Source organism: Rhopilema esculentum, chromosome 10, assembly GCF_057945365.1.
Source record: "Rhopilema esculentum isolate cy_ngs chromosome 10, ASM5794536v1, whole genome shotgun sequence".
In the NCBI taxonomy this organism is placed as follows: Eukaryota; Metazoa; Cnidaria; class Scyphozoa; order Rhizostomeae; family Rhizostomatidae; genus Rhopilema; species Rhopilema esculentum.
In genome coordinates this window covers 9770483-9791357 of record NC_142824.1, presented here as the reverse complement: position 1 = coordinate 9791357, position 20875 = coordinate 9770483, and the positions used below count along the sequence as shown (strand labels likewise).

Genomic DNA, 20875 nt, shown 5'->3' with positions numbered 1-20875 from the left:
AAATATATATACTAGCTATGAAATCTTAAAAAGACCTTGAAACAGGGAAGATATAGCATACCATGTTTCAGCTTTACCTTGCTTTCTTCTATTTTTGCAGTAGGAAACGCTCAATTAGCTCTAAACGCTTAATGTATGAAGCAACGTGTTCGATAACAGGCTTTTGATTATTTTCCGTCTAGGTCTTCACAAGTATAGCATTGTTCAATATCCTTATCGCGCCACTGAATGCTTTTCCCTGGGTCATCAATGGGCTGATGGAAGCTTGGGTGTCCATCAAAAGAATTGAGAAGTTCATGACTCTGCAAGAACTCAATTTTGAAGATTACTACTCTTCTTTAACTGAAGGTGAGAGCGGTTCTAGTAGAAGGCGAGAAAATAGAAAATGTAATGACAAGGAAGGGCTAGAGGATGAGTCGACAGTAATCCCGTTGCAGCGAATAATAACAATAAGAATAATGATAATGGAGGTTTTTAATTTTGAATTCCAGTTAAACTACAATAATATGTAGTTTAACATATAAAACGATACAAGCGTGATATTGACAAACATAAATGCAACTAAACGTCGAAAAGGCAGTAGGGCTGGGGGCGGCACCAGGAAATTCAAAGTGGGGGAGGAGGGGATTCGAGATGATAGAATTAATTGACTAAAAAACCCAACTTTTTAAATCGTTCTAAAATGCGTGCCCACGATTTTATAGAAAATGCTGTCGAGAGGTTTCGAAGGCGCTGGAGCCAAGGCCCCCTGCGAGCCAAACAAGCAGAAAACTTTCGCGACCGCGCACTTTAGATTAGCTTGAAATACATTTGGAAAAAATTTTCGTGGTACTTCGTTTGCCAACGATACTTTCGTGGTACATTGAAGATGGTTAAAAGCCGTTTAAGATACATACCAGAGCGATTGTTGCAGCAATTTTATGCAAGCTGGCGTCTGAATATATTCAATAATTGCATTTTTGTTCATATTATGCCAATTGCAAAAGACACAAAATTAATGAAAAATCACTATTCACTGAGGGAAAAACACGGAATGAAAACAACTATTCTTTTAACTTTTTGTAGTTTTTGGTGAGCTATTTTAGTCGCATTTTTGTTACGTTTGATTCCATTCTTAAAATTGAATTTATCACTTTGTGAGCCCTCCTAAACCTTGAATTTATTACTTTATGAGACCTCCTAAATTTTTTTTCAAATTAAGACATCAAAAGGATTTATAGAGTTATTCTGTTCTTCTTTCTCTTTCCTTTTCTTACATCTTCTGTAAACTTTTCTTTGCAAAATAAAGGGGGCCTTCAGCCCCCAGCCCCCTTTAGTGGCGCCCATGGTAGGTAGTGCCAATGGAGCCGCTTGAATGTTTGGATATGAGGTTGTAACACCTGTCGATGAAAGTGGTACAGAGATTACCAAAAGCACCAAATGGACCGATAGAAAGATTGAGAAGCGAAACTGACTTGACACTAAAACGTCATAACATTTGTCCTTGGTTTGAATAGTAATGTGACTTCCAATTATGAAAGCCTGGTATATGCATATAGAGAAAAGGGATCTATTTATTGCTTATTAATAGTCACTAGAAGGTTTCATAAAGTTTTAGGCAGGTTGCTCTGTGTAATTGACCAGATACCGTTGGATTTTTCTCCAAATGGGGCACCAGAGACAAAATCGTTGCTCCTTGAGCTGGCAAGTTGTGAAGGAGACGTTCTTGCTATCTCTGATTTGAGGGTGTTTAGAACCTCTTTTCTGTTTCGATGGGTCTCTGATTCCTGTTTCTGACCCTGTAATAACTAGGGGTATTTCATACTGCAGGTTTGTGTCGTGGCTGGTGTTTTTCCATTAGGTTTGAATGTCGATATTTAGAGAAAACGTCAGGATGCTGCAAAGAAATGCGAAAGTCAACCAAGTTCTGAACTACCCAGTTCTTTAGTAGATCTACCACAGTAAAATGCTAAGAGACTTTGCATATGGCTTTCAAAAGAGCAGTTTAATTTACTTTCCATGTGAAATCTGTTCTCTGTCTACCCCTTCTCTGATGCAGATAAGACTTGTTGTTATAATAAATGGAATTACTTTAGGCCATTTTTACTCCTGTCATAATTCACTTGCATCTTTTTAATTCTATTTTTCGAAGAAAATATGAAGTGGCGCTTATCCCTGCACAGTATCGTCAGATTCAGTTCAAAATGCTCTGACCCCGTAATAACGAGAAGTATTTCAATAACATGGTATGTTGAAACTAAATGAAAGCCTTGCAAGAAATTTCTATAATTATCTTGTCGTTCTTCGAGTCTTAAATATGGAAGATTTGGAGTGCAGCAGTGGCTTGAAAAAAATTATCATCTAAATTTCAGCAGATATCGTCTTTATATGAAAAATAAACGTTTTTATACGGAATAGGTGTTCTAGATGAATCTGATGGGAGTGTTTTGGAAGTTGACAGTGGATTGTTCAGGTGGAAAGGTTGGAAGCCTGATAGAACCATGTCAGAAGAAGAGCCTGTCAATCAAGAATATGACGTCATAAAACAGCCGTTTCTGTTAGAGAATATCCATTTACAAATAAGAAAGGTATGGAATAATTTTATGTTTAGTTTGATGGTTTTGTGGACGTTTTTAAAATCTCACTTTTCACTAAAGGCAATGCAAGACAAGAGAAAGTTGCATATCTCGATTGTGTCTAACTGACGCGATATATAAAACAGTCGCCTCGCGTCGCGATAAGCCTTTAAAGTCCATGTATCAAAGCATTTGGCAATGATATTTAACCCCCAAAGCATTTGGCAATGATTTTTAGCCCCTAAAGCATTTGACAATGATATTTAGCCCCCAAAGCATTTGACAATTATATTTAGCCCCCAAAGCATTTGACAATGATATGTAGCCCCCAAAGCATTTGACAATGATATTTAGCCCCAAAGCATTTGACAATGATATTTAGCCCCCAAAGCATTTGACAATGATATTTAGCCCCCAAAGCATTCGACAATGATATTTAGCCCCTAAAGCATTTGACAATAATATTTAGCCCCCAAAGCATTTGACTATGATATTTAGCCCCCAAAGCATTTGACAATAATATTTAGCCCCCAAAGCATTCGACAATAATATTTAGCCCCCAAAGCATTTGACAATGATATTTAGCCCCCAAAGCATTTGACAATGATATTTAGTTTCTCGCTACAAAAGATAATGGACATTTATTTGAAGCAAATGATCAAATCAGAAATAACTGCTTTCTTCATCGTAGATTCTTTTCAGCAAACAACTGCAAGTAGCTCGTGAGATTCGTGCACCCTCTTCTTACCATAAATATTTTATTGGTACTTAATGATTATTTATATCGAGGGTCTTTTAATGCCACTTTTCTCTGCCATTTTGTTTCACTGATGTTTAATCACATGCACAATTCGGCAGAAATTGTGTTTTTAAATTTACTTTGAGTGATGCCGCTTCGCGCCGAACCGCAACAAATTTGCTTCGGCAACGGTGGGCCTGTTTTAAAAGGCAAAGCTCTAGTCGCGCCGCACCACATTATTGACCATTAATGAAACAAAATGGTGGACAAGATAAGCATGACAAAGACACTTTTTTATGAATTAAATATTTGCTGCCTTGATCTAGAAGAGGAGGCACGAATCCGATCCGTTACTGGCAGTAGCCAGAGAGAAAATGTAAGTTACTTTCGGAGCTAGAAAAATGCTAAATTATTTGGGTCTTGAATCAGAAATAGCCATGAATTTTCCAGATCAATATCCGTCTGCAAACTTAAACATGATGTCAGATGTATTGGCTGAAAGCGGTATTTACCGGTGATACCAGGAGCAGCATCTTGTCATGTGTTGGGCTTTTTTGGGGAGAGGGCAAACTTCAGAATTCAAAGTCACGCCCTTTGTAATGTCAGGAAACGCCCTTTTAACAACAGGGCGAGCGCAAATTGCGAGCGCAAATGACTAACGTTTGTTTACATAAAGACAGTTTTAAAATCAAAGAGAAATGTCGGAAAAAATTCTTGGCCAAAATATTACCCCTCCCCAAAAAATTTTTCATCGAAATTTGCCAAAATACAAAATCTTCCCTTCCGAGTAGTGGACATGCCCCCCCCCCCTCTTGGCGCCGCTATTGTCAACTGAGGCAATATTTTGGTGTTGGTCGGACGAGTGGAGATTCTGTTTAGAAATTACTAGAGACTAGGGACTAGGAACTGCTCCGTGGCTGGAAACCGAGGTTCACCTTTATATCGATTCGAACGTTTCTAGACTTAACAAAGCTCTATTTCACTCTCATAGCAGTATAATGGTGAGGGGTAATTGCTCTGGTTGCATGGTGCTGCAAAAACTTTTAGCGGTGTTGCAGCTTCAATACCGCCAATAAGGAGCTGAACAAGAAGTGTCTGTTCTTTTTCAGGGGGATTTAATTGGTGTCATTGGAAAAGTTGGTTCAGGTAAAAGCTCACTTTTAGCAGCAATCACTGCTGAAATGGAACGTTTAGATGGAAAGGTGTGTATTTTATCGTGTTTTCAAATTGCAGTTTCAGTATAGGGTAGAGGCGCAGTACTATGAAATATTCAAAAAGAGGGGGGGGGCATTACAGAAACAATGCAGAAAAAGATAGTTATTGGCATGAACAAAGGGGTTGAGTCACCCTTTTACCCCTTAGCTCAACCCAGGTATAAAGTTTACTGCAGGATGATTATTTATATAGACATGGTAACACTCTAAAGCAAATTTATCTTCCAAATTTATTTACATTCATCTCCCTAACCACCACACGCAGGCCTTTCTAATAGCATAGAAACATTTGAAGACCTAGTCAGCAATTTCTTTCTAGAAACGGAAGTTTGATATGGTTTATGTTGTTAAAAGCGATTTGATATTTTTCTGTAAATATTCTATCTATTGATGTTATTTTGCGTCTGTATACTGATAAATTGACAGCCTTGTAAGCCCATGGTCGCAAAAAGCAGATGAGGGTCAGTGGCTGTTTTGATATTTAGAACTTCAGTCTTTAAAATATGAGCATATCCTCATTTAGGTCTACACTTCGGATGAAATCGATGGTTTTGGTTTTGTCAATCAAGATCCTTGGATTCAACACATGACTATTCGTGAAAACATTCTGTTTGGAAAACCTTTTTACCAGAGGTTTTACCAAGATGTGATTGAAGCTTGTGCACTGAGGGAGGTGCGTGTCTCTTCTTCCTTTTGGTTCTTCTCTCTCTAAGGTGGCAAAGATTTCCTTGAACGAGCATTGCAGATATCGTAATTATTAACTGAGGTAATCTTTTTATCGTCGATTACTGAATGGCCGCCAGTCCTTGCTAATAGTCCTTGCCAAAAATTTCAGAAAATAAACGAAGTGATAAATGTTGTTTTCACGTTTTCCTTGTTTTGCAAAACTTGAATATCGACATTCGAATTTTCTTTTTTGCCCTAAGAAAGAAGATAATTAGAAAATAGAAATTGGCAATAAATTTTCTTTAAGTTGCAAAATTTTTAAACGTTCCCTCAGATTTTTTGTAAGTTTTCAAATCTGATCTTGAGTTTTCTTGCAAATTGAAAGTTGCAAAATTTCAAACTTAAAATTTGCTTAAACAGCGAAATTTTCAAATCTACGCTTAAATTTGTAAGGGAAGAATTTCATTATCGGCGCACAAATTTCGTTTACGGAGAAAAAATTAGGATTCTCACCAGAATTTTCTAATTCTGTTTTGTGGTAAGTTCGAAAACTTTTCCTTCCAATTTCCCTCCAATTTCCCTCGAATTCTACTTGTTTTGCTGAAAATCTGCACTTATATAATCGTTAAATTTTGAAGTTTCAAAACCTGCAGAAAAATTTTGTGTACCATGCAAACTTGTAAACCTGTGATCAAATTTTCTTATTGAAAACCTGTGATCAAATTTAACTGTGGGAAAATTATAAAATCTGCACTTTAATGACACGCACGAGATACCTCCAAATTAAGTTTTTGTTTGAACTGGCAATCTCTTTCACTGTTGATTTTTTTTTTACTTATTCGAAGGATCTCGATGCACTGCCTGATGGGGACCTAACAGAGGTTGGTGAACATGGTCATACTTTAAGTGGAGGCCAAAAAGCAAGAATTTCTCTCGCCAGGGCTGTATACCAAGTGGGTTATCATGATGATTTCGATTGCATTTTGCACACTGTAATCGCTTTACTTAACATATATCTTCAAACGATTGTTGTCAAATTTCTTATCCCTCTATCTAAGCTTAGCTAGGCCACAGAATAGAAACAACTAGCTACGCTAAGTTTAATTCCGGTCCCTTTCTTGAACAGCCTTTGAACAGCATCTGCGACTTTCAATTGTACTGTAGATTTTATGACGATGTAAAGTTTAAAAATGTATGAGAATTTGTTCACGGAAATTGTTTCAGGTGAAATTTTTCAGTTGCAGTCGCTAGCCACGGTCAAGTCCCTTACAAAATTTCTCTTCATTAAATCAACATTACGAACTACGGCATCATGTAAACGTATAGGGAGGCTAAAATTCTGGTCCTAATCTCGATCATTTAGTTCAAAAACGTTTGAAATATTTTGCAAACTTTATTGATAGTTTGGCTACATGATATCCGATACTTATCGACAAGTTTAAAAAATGCATGCATGTAAACTACAGAAAATGCATGTAGAATTTAAACTGTGTTAAACTTTGCTATGCTAGTTAGCAGTGTTCACATTGAGTTGCATATGGTAGCTAGCAGTGTTCACATTGAGTTGCATATGGTAGCTAGCAGTGTCGGCTGAGAGTGTACACTAGCATATCTCAAAAAGCTTCAGTTACACGTTAGCAGATTTTATCTTGTTTTTAATTTAATGAATTTCTCTGTCTGTTACAGAATAAGTGTATCTATCTAATGGACGATCCATTCGCAGCTGTCGACGCCCACGTTTCTCAACATATTCTGTCAAAGTGTATGTTAGGAATGCTAAAGAAAAAAACAAGGTCTGTTTTTGCAAGACTTTTAAATCTTTTTGTTATCACTTGAAGGTTAGATAGTAGATTATTTTAAGCTATGATTAACTTAAATGGCACATTTAACAAAAACAATAACTCTTTTGGAAGCATCTCTCTCGCTAGCCTTATGGGTCCTCAGTTGTTTTCTTATCGCTAAAACGACCATTTACTTCTGCAAGTCTTATAATCAATGATTCGTCCTGTTTTCTTTACGAGTATATGGATACGACTTTCTTTGATGGGAATAAGAATATCCATTTTGATATTGGACCTAATCTTGTGTCTTCTAATAATATCTTATCTTGAAGAGAGAAGCTATATCATACACGCAGGTGAACTCATCTTGCACAATCAGTCTACAAGAAAATTAAAAACACATTTGAAAAACACACTGAAGCTATCTTTAAGAACTTGTAGGAATGTCATTAGTTTAAATTTCAGTTTCTAAATGCCATTGATTAATGAAATATTTTACTTTTTTGTATTTTGATTTTTGAACTGTGGTGAGATTTCTTCTTTAAAATTTTTGACAGTAACTGTTTACTGGTCTTTACTAAAGTTCTCGATGGCGTTTAGGCAGAGCTTGCAAGTTTCATGACGCTCACATTAATCATGAAACTCAGAGTTTCTTTCTAGAGCCTTTTTGTTCTATAAATCAAAGCGTAAATCGATTTTTGACAATTAAAGTTTTCCCTTACAGAATAATCTGCACTCATCACACAAAGTATTTATACGACGCTGACTTGATTATTGTTGTTGATAAGGGATCTATAGTCATGTCAGGAACTCCTGATGAGATTCTAAATAGCAGTGAGATCAAGCAGTTATCTCTTGAAACAGAAGATGAAACCCATCACAAAGATACTGACAAGGTGCGGAGCATGATACATATATATATATATATATATGAATACAATATCCGAAGCGATACAACTGGGCAGAAAATCTTCCCACAAGGGTGCTGCCCAATTGTATCGAATTCCAGTTTGCTGCTTCAAAAACCCACGCTCATTCCACTGAGCCAAACGGCCCAATGAAATGAGTGAGGAATCTCCGAAGCCAACATTGGAGATTTCACCGTAGCCAAGATAGTTTTTGTTTATTCTGTTTCGGCTTTAAGCCTTCGTCAGAGCCATATTATATATATTTATTTATATATTTAACATACAATTTAGCAAAGCTTTGTTAAAACTATCATTTTTTGTATAAAATTATCTATCTACTTATCTGGAACTGTACATAAACCTATAATGGTTTTAAAGTATTTGTTATGGTTAACATAATCTTCAGCTTTTTGATTTACTTTTTCACATGTTAATGTCTTCAACAGGACCTCTATCAAAGAGAAAGTAGCCCCCCAAAAAAGTCAAAAGAAAGTTTTAAATCTGGTGAGTTGATGCAAATAATATGGTGTACAATGTCTTTCAGATCCTAAGATCCTAAGGTAAAGCTAATTCTTGCCTTGATTGCATAAGCTGTGTCTAGATTCGTTAGATAAATATTTTTAGGTGCATTGTACTTTTTCCTACCAAAAACAACTGGAATATGCAATGCTTCTCAAGCTAAGTACAGGTACAGTGAGACACCGATGCATCTCGATGAATCGCGAGGACAGCCTGAAAAACAGTTCGGTATAACAAGTTCTCTTCAAATTGGGACCCAGAACAATCTGCCACATGCGTTTGGATGAGCAGTCCCTTTTAAAATGAGTCACTGCAGATAAAACTAATTTTTACAAATGCTAACAGTTCATCAATAAAATAATTAAACGACAAATTTGTTATTAAATTTTCATATGAATATTTTACCTGCGTCTTTTTTTGATAGTATGCAGGCATGATCTTCTAAGAGGTATCTTTTGCTTATCTCTAATAGGTAAGCTTGTCGATGAAGAGGAAAGAGAGACTGGAAGTGTAGCTTTCAATGTGTACAAATCATACTGGAGGGCTGTTGGGCACATTCTATCCGTTGCTGTTATCATTTTTCTACTTCTAATGCAAGGTTTGTCCTTCTTTTTATTTAGCTCTCTTGCGGCTACACTTTCGCCTACAGTAATTATTTTGATGAAATTGCCGATCAGTTTATATTTCTGTCGTTTTTAACGACTTTTATCCCTTATCTAGCTATCAACCTCTGATCTTTATTTGCCATCCTGTGTTTTGTATTCTTGGCAAAAAACTTTTAACATGAGTGAAGAATCTTTCCATGTGACATGGTAACTGAAAAGCCAAATTTGAGGAGAAGTACATCTGAATGTAGGTTTGCTGGGCTGGTATTAAAGCTATTTAATCGTAAGCTATACAACATCAGCTCTTGGAAAATATCAAGATACGACCTAAGAGGAAGATAGATAATCCTGATTAAAGCGTATTTCGATTTCAGTAATTGTGTATGGTATCTGTAAAGCCCTTAGATTAAGCTGTCTGTCCATGAATCAGGTAGTATTGGATTAATTTTGAATTGATCGATCTTCTGTTAGCATCTCGAAATATCAGTGATTGGTGGCTGGCGTACTGGATTTCAGAGGAAAAAGAGAAGCTTAATACGTCTTCTAGTCAGGTTCACGTCGAAGATGACACGCGGTTTTATATTATAGTTTATGGAGCTTTAGCCGGTGCAAATACAGTTAGTATATCTCTTTACCCAAAATTTTATTTTAGTCTTCACAGCCTTACAGTAATGATGTAATTTTTAAATGATTTTCGGCAGCAATTTATATTTTTTCATTTTATCCCTTTGCCCCCCGCCTAGAACCCATGAGTATATTTTGAAAGATTCTTTTTGCGACAGATAAGTTCTTTCATATAAACTTTCTAGCGCAGTCCGGATTATAAGACAGGGCTAGATTACCTTTGTGTTAGATGCCAGCCTATCTCAGAATACTGAACGGTGATAGAGCCTGGAGATACAGTTAACTGTAACATGAAAGTAAACTTACGTTTATGTGATAAAATGTGATATGTGATAGAAACTATATAGATATCGAAATTCAATGTTTATTACATATAATGAAGCTGAATAGTATTATTGGATAAATAACAAATCAATCAGTAAATAAGAATGAAAACCTTTCTTCGTAGTACTTTTCGTTGAATACATACATACATCCTACATTATACGTACATAATATATTTAGTAAAGCAGGTTAGCTAAAAGTGGCAACAAAAATGTTGATATGGACCAGCTATGCTACATATAATAATATGGGACCTCCTGGTTATGAATAGATAGGAGCTCCTGGTTATGAAACATAACGGAACGGGTCAACTTGAGTTTTAGCCCCCATTCACATTTCTTGCTGAATTCGTTTATAATTTTTGTATCTTGAAGGTGTTCACGCTGTTCAGGGCATTTCTGTTTGCATACGGTGGTGTCAAAGCGGCAAAAGTGGTTCATAAAAAGCTCCTGACATCAATTCTGAAAGCACCGATAGTGTTTTTTGATACGACACCGGTAAGTTATACTTTAATTTTAGTTTATCTACTCGCGCTTTTGCTGTGCATTTGTTTTTACAGTAGTACACACCCGAAATTAACGGACACCTCCAGATAACAGAAGGCTCCATTCAACGATTTATATTCCAAAAGTTTTTCCATCGGTCAAAGTCTTGTAGAAGTAACTTCCAAAAAGCGGGCAGCTACCTACAACGGACGCTTTCCTACCGCAGAGACTCATACAAGGTCACCTTTCTATAATGAACACCCTTCTACAGTGGATACCTTCCTACGCCGGCCACAATCCGACAACGGACACCTTTCTACGAAGGATACCTCTCTATTACGGACACTTTCCAACGATGGAAGCCTTCCTATTATTGAAACTTTCCTAGGATGGACATCTTCCTATGAAGAGAATCTTCCTATGAAGGAGACCTTCCTATGTCAGAAGCGTACAGCAACTTTGGCTTCATAGTTTCCGCTGTATTTCAGTTTCCGCTGTATTTTTGTAGCAAGGACACATCATGAGAGACTGAAACGGGTTTCGTGTTTGCTTACTTAAATTACCTTTCTTTGATAGGTGCTACCATTTCTGTTAAACAAGTGTTATTTCTTTTTTATATTTGACCTTAGATTGGAAGGATTGTCAATCGATTTTCAACAGACGTGGTATGCAAATTAAAGCTGTTTTAATTATTGTTTCTCTATATATTATTTGACGAACGAATGAATGGGACATTTTATCAGGTTTTGTGATAATCAATAATTTCGAGCCAGCTCAAATGCCTAGGGGACATGTTTTTCTAGCTCTCTTGTGTTGTTTGGCATTCATGCAAGGTTGGGTTCCTTCTCCTTTAAACGTCACAATCAAACTGCATTTGCGTTGATTGTGCTTGAAAGAGCTAAAAATACACTTCTTGCTTCTTTCTTTACTGTTTAGCAGCTGCCAGGAGAATTCCTTTTCTTTCAGTACTCTGTAGACGACAGCTTGCCGTTTATGCTAAACATATTTTTGGCACAAGCATTTGGTGTTTTTGGGACAATAGCTATAACCTGCTATGGAATTCCTTGGTTCGCGGCTGTCCTGGTGCCACTTGGTGCGGTATATGTTTACACACAGAATTATTACAGAAAGACCTCAAGGTAAGCCTTGGTGAGACCAAGTAGACTCATTTTTAATTCAGGATTGAAAATTTAATCTTCGTCTCTAATCTATTTAAAATAAACTGTCCCTTCCTTTACTTTTCTACGTTCAAAAATACATTTTTATTATTAGGTAACACCCCATCTGATGACCATGCTCTTCCAAGTGGACATTTCTTCCTACTGTTTAAGAAACTGTACTTATGTCGTCAATTGCTGTATAATCATAGTTATAATAAGGATATCTGCTAACCAATATGTTGAAACGTGCCTTGAAATTAAAATTGGACGGTTCTAAGTTTATTCTCAACTTTAATGCAATCCCCGGACAGCTTATTTTTTCATTTACAACTTTTTGCGATGCCAGGAATAAATTGCAATGAAATAATTGCTTATTCGATGAAATTTGTACTTTATCGCTGTAGAGAACTAAAGCGAATTGTTTCCATCTCGTTGTCGCCTATTTATGAGCATTTTGCGGAGACGTTATCGGGATTGTCAACAATTAGAGCATTGAGGGATGTTGCTCGTTTCACTGAAGACAATGAGACAAAATTAGATGCAAGTCAAAGGGCAACTTTTTCAGGTATGTTTGAGTAATTTTCAGTTTTTATCCTTTCTTCCTTGACTTCGACTAGCTAGTACAATATTGAAGCTATCCTTTTCAGAATGTTTCGTTAAGGATTTTTTTTAAACTTTGCTGCCCAACCATTAATGCTTGTTGTAATTTTCAGTGGTACTTACTTGCTCTTCTTCTCTGTTTGCTTGCATCCATTGCCATTGCCAATTAATGTAAGCAGGGTGGTAATGTTTTATCAGGACGATGCTTTGCATTTCTTCCTAAAAAAAGCCTTTAAGTGGGTGAGATTTAGTTTGGATTAGAATTTTGTCTCTAAGGATTGAAAAGTCTTCCTTAAAAAAACTAAGAAAAGGAGGGGCTGGAGTACTGAAGTCTTACCATCTTCAACCGTATAGTGACAGTGTTCCTGCATTCTGGATGTAGCAGTTTTGAATCGATCCGGGATCTTCACCGGTTCTTCTTTGCGTTACACCAAGTATTGCATAATCCTCGTGTTACTGGTACAAGCGTTCTTGCAAACAGATATATGTATTGTTACAGGATTTGTTGCATCACAGTGGCTCATGCTCAGGCTCCAGCTGATTGGCGTCGTTATGGTGACAATGGTTTCCTTCTTGGCTGTTATTGAGCATCATATAAGCAGTGTTGACCCAGGTGAGTTTATCACGACTTTAAGGCCATCAAATACTTGAATCTTATTCGATACAATATTATTCAATGCGATATCTATTTCCGTTATTTGCTACAAAAACTAAACAGTTGCCTTGCAAATGCATAAATGAAGCGAAAACCGACTTTAATTACGTTAATACTTGTTGTTTATAAAAAATTATGCAGGAGGCCAACAAATAGAAGATAGTATGTACCGATAAAATATCATATCTAAAAAATTTAGTATATATTATATTATTGCCATCTATTGTGACAATAATATAATATAAGCTTCTAGGAGATACACAGATAGCCGGTCCTAAAAACATGATCACCGAAAGAATTTCTTCTGAAAAACATTAGAGAATATTTTGAATAAAGTTTTGCAAATTGTACTGAGGTGGGAGGCCAATCAAAAGTGTCGATATTTTGGATAAAGAATGAAGTGTATTTCGCATAATATGCTGAAAGTAAATTTGTTTTGTCATTGCCACGTGAATCTAAAAATGCGGTTTAGAAAAAAACAAACTTCTTGTCATCTTGTCGAAAGATTTCTTTGAACAAAACATCTTGACTGTCTTGGTTAAGTTGTATATCTTGATTGAAATATCAAACAAGTATTTAGAAAACCTATCTATCTTTATTCAGGTTTGGTTGGTTTAGCCATAGCTTACGCATTGTCAATAACAGACCGATTGTCAGGCTTGGTGACGTCATTTACTGAAACTGAAATGCAAATGGTTAGCGTGGAAAGAGCACACCAGTATATCGATGGGGCCCCGAAGGAAGAAGAGTTTCCGCAGACGAAACATCTCATGACGGTATGGCTTTTGAATTTATTGGTAGTCAATTTGTTTGTTGTGCAGTACTTTCTTTGCCCTTTTGAAGTTTATTAGTATAGAAGTATGTCTACCATAAGTTCCATTAGTTGGGCCTTTTCTAGTCTCACCAGCTAGTTATCTTTTCTTGTGACTTTTGTAAATATACCCATCCTTCTACAATGATTGAATAGATTTAATCAAGCGATTTCTGGCATTTACCGTTGGCAAACAAAGGTATCAGCCAGCCATTGAGCGCAGAATCACTGGTACATAGATTTTCACATTTGTCCATCTACCTTCAATTTGCATTTTATTTGGGAATGACCGATTTCATTATACGAAGATGCTCAATATTTTTTCAAGATCATTACTATAAGGGAATATTCGTAGTGATGGCCAGCTGATGTCAGCTCTGTCTATGTATTCGCCATTCCGTTTTATATTTTTTCACTTGTATGAAAAACAAATAAAATCATGATCGTGTACATTTGAATGGCGTCGACGATGAAGTTGTAGAGTTATTTGTAGAGTACAAAAATAAGTTATTGAAATTTTTTTTCATACGTCTTTTGTCAGTAGCCTGAAAGACAGAGGTTCCAGTCTTACTTGTAATAAGTTCCATTTGGTCTAATTATCGAGATAAAATAAAGGGATTTCTGCATTATCTGTCTTTTTCCCTAAGGTTGATGACAGTTGGCCTCAGTCAGGAGCGATTTTGTTCAAGGATGTGACATTAGTGTACAGGTTGGTAAGATAGCATTTATTTCTGATAAGTAATTAACCCTTCTTCAGATGGATTCAAATCTAACTACGTCGAAATAGAAATTAGTCGCCCTTGCAAGACAGTTGCTAATACTTGCATAATATGCATCTCCGGGTATTTTGTCAATGGCAGTAACAATGTAATTGTATGATTCATAGATAATTATGTTTGCTAGCAAAAGAAAACGAGGCCTTTGTCATATTTTGCTGTAATTTATCACATTTTATTTCCTCAGGCCTGACTTGCCTCCCGCTTTGAAGAACCTTAATCTACAAATAAGAAGTGGCGAAAAGGTTTGGTGACTTGACAGTTCTTACACAAGCTAAGAGATATTTTTTTTCAGTTGTAAAAACCATTACTATGATCAGCATTATTTACCTACATTGAGTTTGAAGTTCCATTTTGTCACTTGAAGTATTATGAATTTTAAACTGGGTAATTGAAATCCTTCCTTTTTTGAATTCAGGATTTTTTGAGGGAAATAATTCGAATGTTAATCCGAATACGTTTGGATGTTTTTATAAAAAATTGCCATGCTAAATTGACACAAAATATATCTAAAGATTATCAGGAAATTTAAGGAAGCCGGGGTTTGTCCTGAGTTTCTCAATTGAGTAGCAATTTAGGCTTATTTTTAAATTCACTGAAAATTGTTTCTTGATTAACCTATCAACAGTAAAAACTTTTTGTGTAGCTTTTGAAAACTTGTGTTTTTCTAATCAAAACATGTGTTACACGTTAAATTTTCGTCATCTTTATACAAAAACATTTACGACACCAAAGTAGCAGCCATATTTTGATATTCGTGATTTATTTTTTCAAGATTGGAATCTGTGGAAGAACCGGCTCTGGAAAAAGCAGTCTTTTTTCTGTTCTCTTCCGGATGGTTCCATTAGAATCTGGTGCCATTCGAATAGATGGTGTCAATGCAATAAACATTCCGTTGAAAGTGTTGAGGTCTGTTTTTAATACACTATTGGTACCTCTATAAAAAATGTAACAATCGTGTCGTGTTTCTAGAGTTTCTTCCTTTTAATGATTTATGAGTTATTGAGTCGAGCAAGTGGCTAGAGTCAATGTTTTACACTATTTTGCAAAATTAAGATTTTATTTATCGTCGAAACTGTGTTGTATTTCCTATGAAGAGTAGCTCAGATGAGCTTCTTGTATGTTTTATATCCGTGCAATTTTAGCAGAAGTTTGTTTGAATTCGACAGGTCCAAAATAGCAATTATCCCACAAGATCCTTTCTTATTTGATGGCTCTATCCGGGATAACATCGACCCTCTAGAGAAAGTAAGTCTTTTTCATTTCACATTAAATGATTTATATCTATGTCAGGGATTTTCGACCAAGGTTGGATTGATAAAGTTTAATTTTACAGTTTTTGGGTAACGTCTATGCAAGACAACCACGAAAGAAACAGTTTCTCTTTTGCATTTTCGTGGCAAAGAAAACTTCAGTATAAAAATATATATAAACATTTGATAAGAAGAGCATCTTGTGTATATGACAAATTATGAATATAAACATGATGGGCGCGGTCTCAAAGCTCCTTGGGTTGGTGTTCTTAAACACTCCCTCATTCATTGATGTGTTTATGTCGCTACTTCGTACTTCCCTTTATGTCACTTGGCAATTTTTGCATGTTTCCCTCTAAAAGAAATATGATTTTTTAAAAAATCAGACCGAGGAACATTGCTTTTATCAAAGAATCAGTTTGTTTAGGTCGTCCGTTTTACTTAAATTGAATTGTGTCGTTACTTGTAAATAAGAATATCTTTTACACCCAGTTTTCTTCGAATTTTCCAAGTGCGTTGAAAATCTATCTTCCCAGTTGCCCACTAATTATTTTGCTCGGTATGAAATAACGTGCGATAATGTGATGCAATTTTCAGTTTTTTTATCGCTTGATATTGATATATACCTTGTCCTGCAGCACACTGACTCAGAGATAACCTATATGTTAGAAAAGTGTCACGTGCTAGATTTGGTCACTAATATGGGTAGGTGTTATTTAATCCTGTAAAATTTCGTTCTGTATGTAAGTGCTTTAGGAGTTGTAAAGCTTCACGAAAAAGCCTGTTTATTATTTTCAGGTAGACAGTAGTATTTTTTTCCTGATTTTAAAAGTTTTTTCAAATATTTGAAAATTTTTCATAAATATCGTATTTTCGTATTTTACATATGATTCTAACTTAGCATCTGGTGCTATTTTTTGTACGATATTGCGCTTTTAGTTGCTCTCAGCACTATCTCTTGATTCAACCATTCTTTTACCTTGAAACGTTTCAGTTTGTTTCTCTATATCCTGGCACGCCCCTGAAATCTAGTGCTTACGAACTTCTTTTGCAATTTCAGGCGGGTTGGACGGAAGTGTAGGAGAAAGAGGCCAGAATCTTTCTGTTGGACAAAAGCAGCTATTTACATTGGCAAGGGCGTTACTTAGAAATTCAAAGGTTTGCTTTAGGAATTTTATTGACTAGACGTCCCCAGTACCCACTATTTTCCACAATGTGCCTCTTTTAACTCATGATATTGCTATTCACAAAGGTAAATAATTCGTTAAGCAGATTGATTCATTCCATTTCACCTGTACGGAAAGCGTTGCGTTGATCGTTCTTTAATTGTTGACTTTTTGTGAAAAAATGTTAAAGTTCCTGAGACGGTTGTCCCATTGTTTTTGTGAAGGACGAGTTCAGGGGTGCAAGCTTGCAGAGATACTGTTCTCAATTTTGTTCAGCCAAAAATAGAGACACAACTATGGAAAGTTAAGTCAACCAAGGTACATTAAAGGGATTAATTCTTGAAGGCTTTGGTAAAAGTTCTGAAGATGAACAGTCTAGGAAACGTTAACACGCAAAATCAAGCCTTCACAATTCGTACACGGATTTGTTTTAAGAATGTTTTATCTTTTGAGTCGGATCTGCCCGGTCTTGCTTTGCTGTTTCCTTCCAGAAACGAACAACAAAAAACTTCAGGTATACTTCATGTCAACTTCGCAGGGTGGGCTGATACTTTTAAATAGAATTAAGCATTTTCCACCATTTTGTTGTCATATACATACCGTATTTCTTTTAATAAATCCAGCACTTTATTATTAATTTCAGCACTTGGTGAGTGGGCGCTCATTTGAGGGGGCGCTTATTCGAGGGTGTGTGTTTTTGGCGCCTTTTCGATTGAGGTGCCCATTCGGGGGAGGCGCTAATTCGAGAAAATACGGTTTTAAATTCGCGACCTCGTTTTGAAAAGTACTTTCAGATTCGCATTTATTATCAAATTTTTGTCTCCTATAGTTAGGCCGTAAGTTGAGTTGGTATGTAGCATTCGTTTTGCAATTTGATGCGTGTATAAAGGACCAATGCCGCCTTGATGCCTAGAATTGTTTTACTTGCATTCACCATACTTACTCTTTGCAGAACATTACGAAAGAAAATATTATTGTTAAACCAGTTGCTGTGCTTTTCAAATCTTTTTCGAGATCATTTCTTCCAAGATCAGTCTATAAACCCTAATGCATAATATGCAACTGCTAGTTATTTGAAATTAATGCTCTTGTAGATAATATGCATTGATGAAGCTACGGCCAACGTTGATTTGGAGACAGATAAGTTGATACAACAGACAATTAAAACTGAATTGAAAAACAGCACCGTTCTGACTATTTCTCACAGGTAAGTGTCCATTAGTTATTAATAACCACCATATTCTAATTGCAACTAAGTGCATTCCAAACAGGATTCTTGTAAAAAAGCTTTTGCATAAGCTTTTCAGATAGATGTTTAATAGCTAATTTTTTTAAAAATTTGTTACATATTCTATTTATATATTTTATGTATCATTTTATCTGCTACATAAGTTATATCTAACCTCTAAATGTTAAAAGTCTGGAATATTGATCTTCTACAACTATTTTACGATGTTTTATTACTCCTTGTGATTTTACTGATAATATAATAATAATAATAATAAATAATTTGTTTAAAGTTGGCGTACTAAATGAACGGTTGATAGCTATAAAGAAGCTAATTAAGGCCAACTATCTAATAAGAGTTAGTATGAAATAAAAATATATGATACAATATTAAAAAGGTTTAAGGTATAATGTTCTAAATAAAACCTAACCCAGCAATAAATTTTTTACACAATCTACAGTCGCATTCTATAGGGTGTGCTCTTAATTCTTTTTTAAATGTTGCCAATGATTGGGACTCTCTTATACTGTGAGGTAGTGTTTGCCACAGTTTTTGACCTAAATATCTCACAGTTTCTATACCATAAGAAGTTGTCCTGGCTTTTGGAATGCAAAGATTATTTTTAGTTCGCAAATCATAATGTACATTTCTTGTTTCAAAAATCTCACTCATGAAACTAGGGTTCAGGTTATGTTTGGTTTTGTATATTTCTATCATCAAGTACTGTAGATTGCGTTGGTGAATTGATACTGCATTATCCAAAGTCAGCAATGCTTCGTAGTCAGCATGACTGTCTTTATAAACAATTCTGAGTGCTCTTTCGTGGATTTTATTTACTTTAGCATTCAGACATCTGTCATGGAACATCCAAATTAGGGGGCAGTAACTAAACTGAGCTTTTATGAAGCTGTTCATTAGGAGACGCAGTTTATCAGAACCCATAAATGGTGAAACTCTAGCAAGAGCAGTTCGTGGATAAGGGCCTGTTCGTGGAAGCGGGCTAGCCCGGAAGTGTGTGCCAGCGTAATATAGCACACATTGCTTTTCTCCTAGCACCAGAGACCCCCTTTCCCCTCCTCAAATGAAATGTCTTTCCAATAGCCCTGTAGTTATCCAATTGAATCGAAGGCTCTTTTTGCTCATCACTCTGTATTGCTCAATCCCTATGACCTGCTTTATTGGATACCTGGGAATGTTACTTATTATTCTATCGCTATCTTGTTATTCAGTTTACAAACGAAGTATTGCTGCCATTCGACACCGTTATAAAGGGCTCTGCAACGGGCCTTAGTCTGCAGTCGAGTGTTCTAATGTTTTTTATTTTGTTTTAGAATGGATACAATTTTGGAGAGTGACAGGGTGATAGTGATGAGCAAGGGAATTGTGGTCGAGTTTGATGATCCAGCTGTTCTAATGTTGAACACCAAGTCCATGTTCTACTCACTTGTCAATGGAATTTCTAAGTGAAAGGAAAAGCAGACAGACATTAGTAAAAAAAGGGGGAAATGTGTTCAAATTTTTCTTTTTTTCAAAGAAACCATAATTTTTTTTGAAATCCCAAAGCCTCACTACCATTGTCCATGTCAGGATAAAACCCGCCATTTTGAACTAAAATCGAAATTATTTAAAAGTGGTTGTGTCTCGGCATTCTGCCCTTGAGATTTGCTCTTCAAGTACTTGTTCCTAAATGAATCTTTTCCATTACCTATTTTTCATGAATGGGCAAAAAGTCTTTGATTTTGTGATTTCTACAAGCACTGTTCCCCTGAAATATGTAAACTAACTCCGTGGACATAGAGCTTTGGGGCCTTAAATATATAATTATGGCCTGATAGTTTCTATCAATGCTTCTCAAAGTCCGCTTGAGGTTACCACTTGAACCTGAAAAATATTTGTCAACCTAGGGTTCTACTATTATGTACCCTGTACACAGTGCTCTGAACGTGAACCTTTGAGCTATTGAAAAGGAATTTTCCTTGCTCGTTGTGTTTTATATTACTCTGGTTTCTCCTTAAATTTGATAAAACGTTTTGCCCATAACGTGGATTTCCTCATGATGAAATAATAGGTTTAACTACATTTTTTAGATTCACTTTGTGCCATATATGATGTCACAGGGGTCTTTTTTAAACATGCCAGCTTGATTGCGATATCAAGTCTTCCATTTGAGAAATATGGGCTGCGTTTTATTTCTTGAAAATAAGTACTTGCCATTAAAATTTATAATGCGAAAAATAATTATTTATGATGAGTTGCAATCTTCTAGTCTTTTTGTTGTAGTTTCTCTGTAAAAATGAAAACAAAACATTTCAAACTCTCAGAACCTCTCTGCGATTGTGTCATCTGTGTTTTTAACCAGCTTGAAAGTTATGTAGTGAATTTGGACTATTGTTGTTCTTCATTTAACCAACATGAAGGCATTTTTATGTTTACCGAGACTACCGAGACCCAATTACAAGCAAAACAATGCAGTTCGCGGGGCATTCTAAAACTTTTGCAGGGAATAAACAGAAAAGCCTGCAAGCATTTTCTAAACTTTAATTGCATGCAATTTTCGGAAGACTTTCCTCTTGTTTGCACAGATAGGACCCGCCACTGTCTATATCAAGAAGACAAAAAATTCTATGATAACTTCAAATAATGATTTACTACCAATTTATGCAAATATATCCGGATATATTTTTCAGCTAAAGTGGCCTTTCTCAACAAGATACTCCTCGGCAGTACAAACCTCTTCCTGGGATTCTTCGTAAGCTGCAGGATTTAAAACACCAATCATTTGCAAAAATCATGACCCTTTTATAGA

The 20875-nt window shown here is 35.9% G+C and overlaps 1 protein-coding gene across 1 annotated transcript in view; it reads left to right on the top strand.

Annotated features, from left to right (window-relative positions):
• LOC135688484 (ATP-binding cassette sub-family C member 10) overlaps positions 1 to 20392 on the top strand; it is a 31094-nt gene extending 10702 nt beyond the window's left edge. Inside the window, exons 8-31 of the mRNA XM_065205353.2 lie at positions 183 to 348; positions 2398 to 2567; positions 4404 to 4496; positions 5032 to 5181; positions 6020 to 6127; positions 6861 to 6967; positions 7680 to 7851; positions 8310 to 8367; positions 8855 to 8980; positions 9459 to 9604; positions 10310 to 10432; positions 11050 to 11085; positions 11387 to 11559; positions 11985 to 12145; positions 12680 to 12793; positions 13439 to 13611; positions 14294 to 14355; positions 14610 to 14667; positions 15198 to 15331; positions 15592 to 15670; positions 16314 to 16380; positions 16736 to 16833; positions 17936 to 18048; positions 19401 to 20392. Coding sequence (XP_065061425.2) covers positions 183 to 348; positions 2398 to 2567; positions 4404 to 4496; positions 5032 to 5181; positions 6020 to 6127; positions 6861 to 6967; positions 7680 to 7851; positions 8310 to 8367; positions 8855 to 8980; positions 9459 to 9604; positions 10310 to 10432; positions 11050 to 11085; positions 11387 to 11559; positions 11985 to 12145; positions 12680 to 12793; positions 13439 to 13611; positions 14294 to 14355; positions 14610 to 14667; positions 15198 to 15331; positions 15592 to 15670; positions 16314 to 16380; positions 16736 to 16833; positions 17936 to 18048; positions 19401 to 19536 — 2823 coding nt within the window. The 3' untranslated portion in view covers positions 19537 to 20392. The remainder of the gene's footprint in view (positions 1 to 182; positions 349 to 2397; positions 2568 to 4403; positions 4497 to 5031; positions 5182 to 6019; positions 6128 to 6860; positions 6968 to 7679; positions 7852 to 8309; positions 8368 to 8854; positions 8981 to 9458; positions 9605 to 10309; positions 10433 to 11049; positions 11086 to 11386; positions 11560 to 11984; positions 12146 to 12679; positions 12794 to 13438; positions 13612 to 14293; positions 14356 to 14609; positions 14668 to 15197; positions 15332 to 15591; positions 15671 to 16313; positions 16381 to 16735; positions 16834 to 17935; positions 18049 to 19400) is intronic.
• The last annotated feature ends 483 nt before the right edge of the window (positions 20393 to 20875 follow it).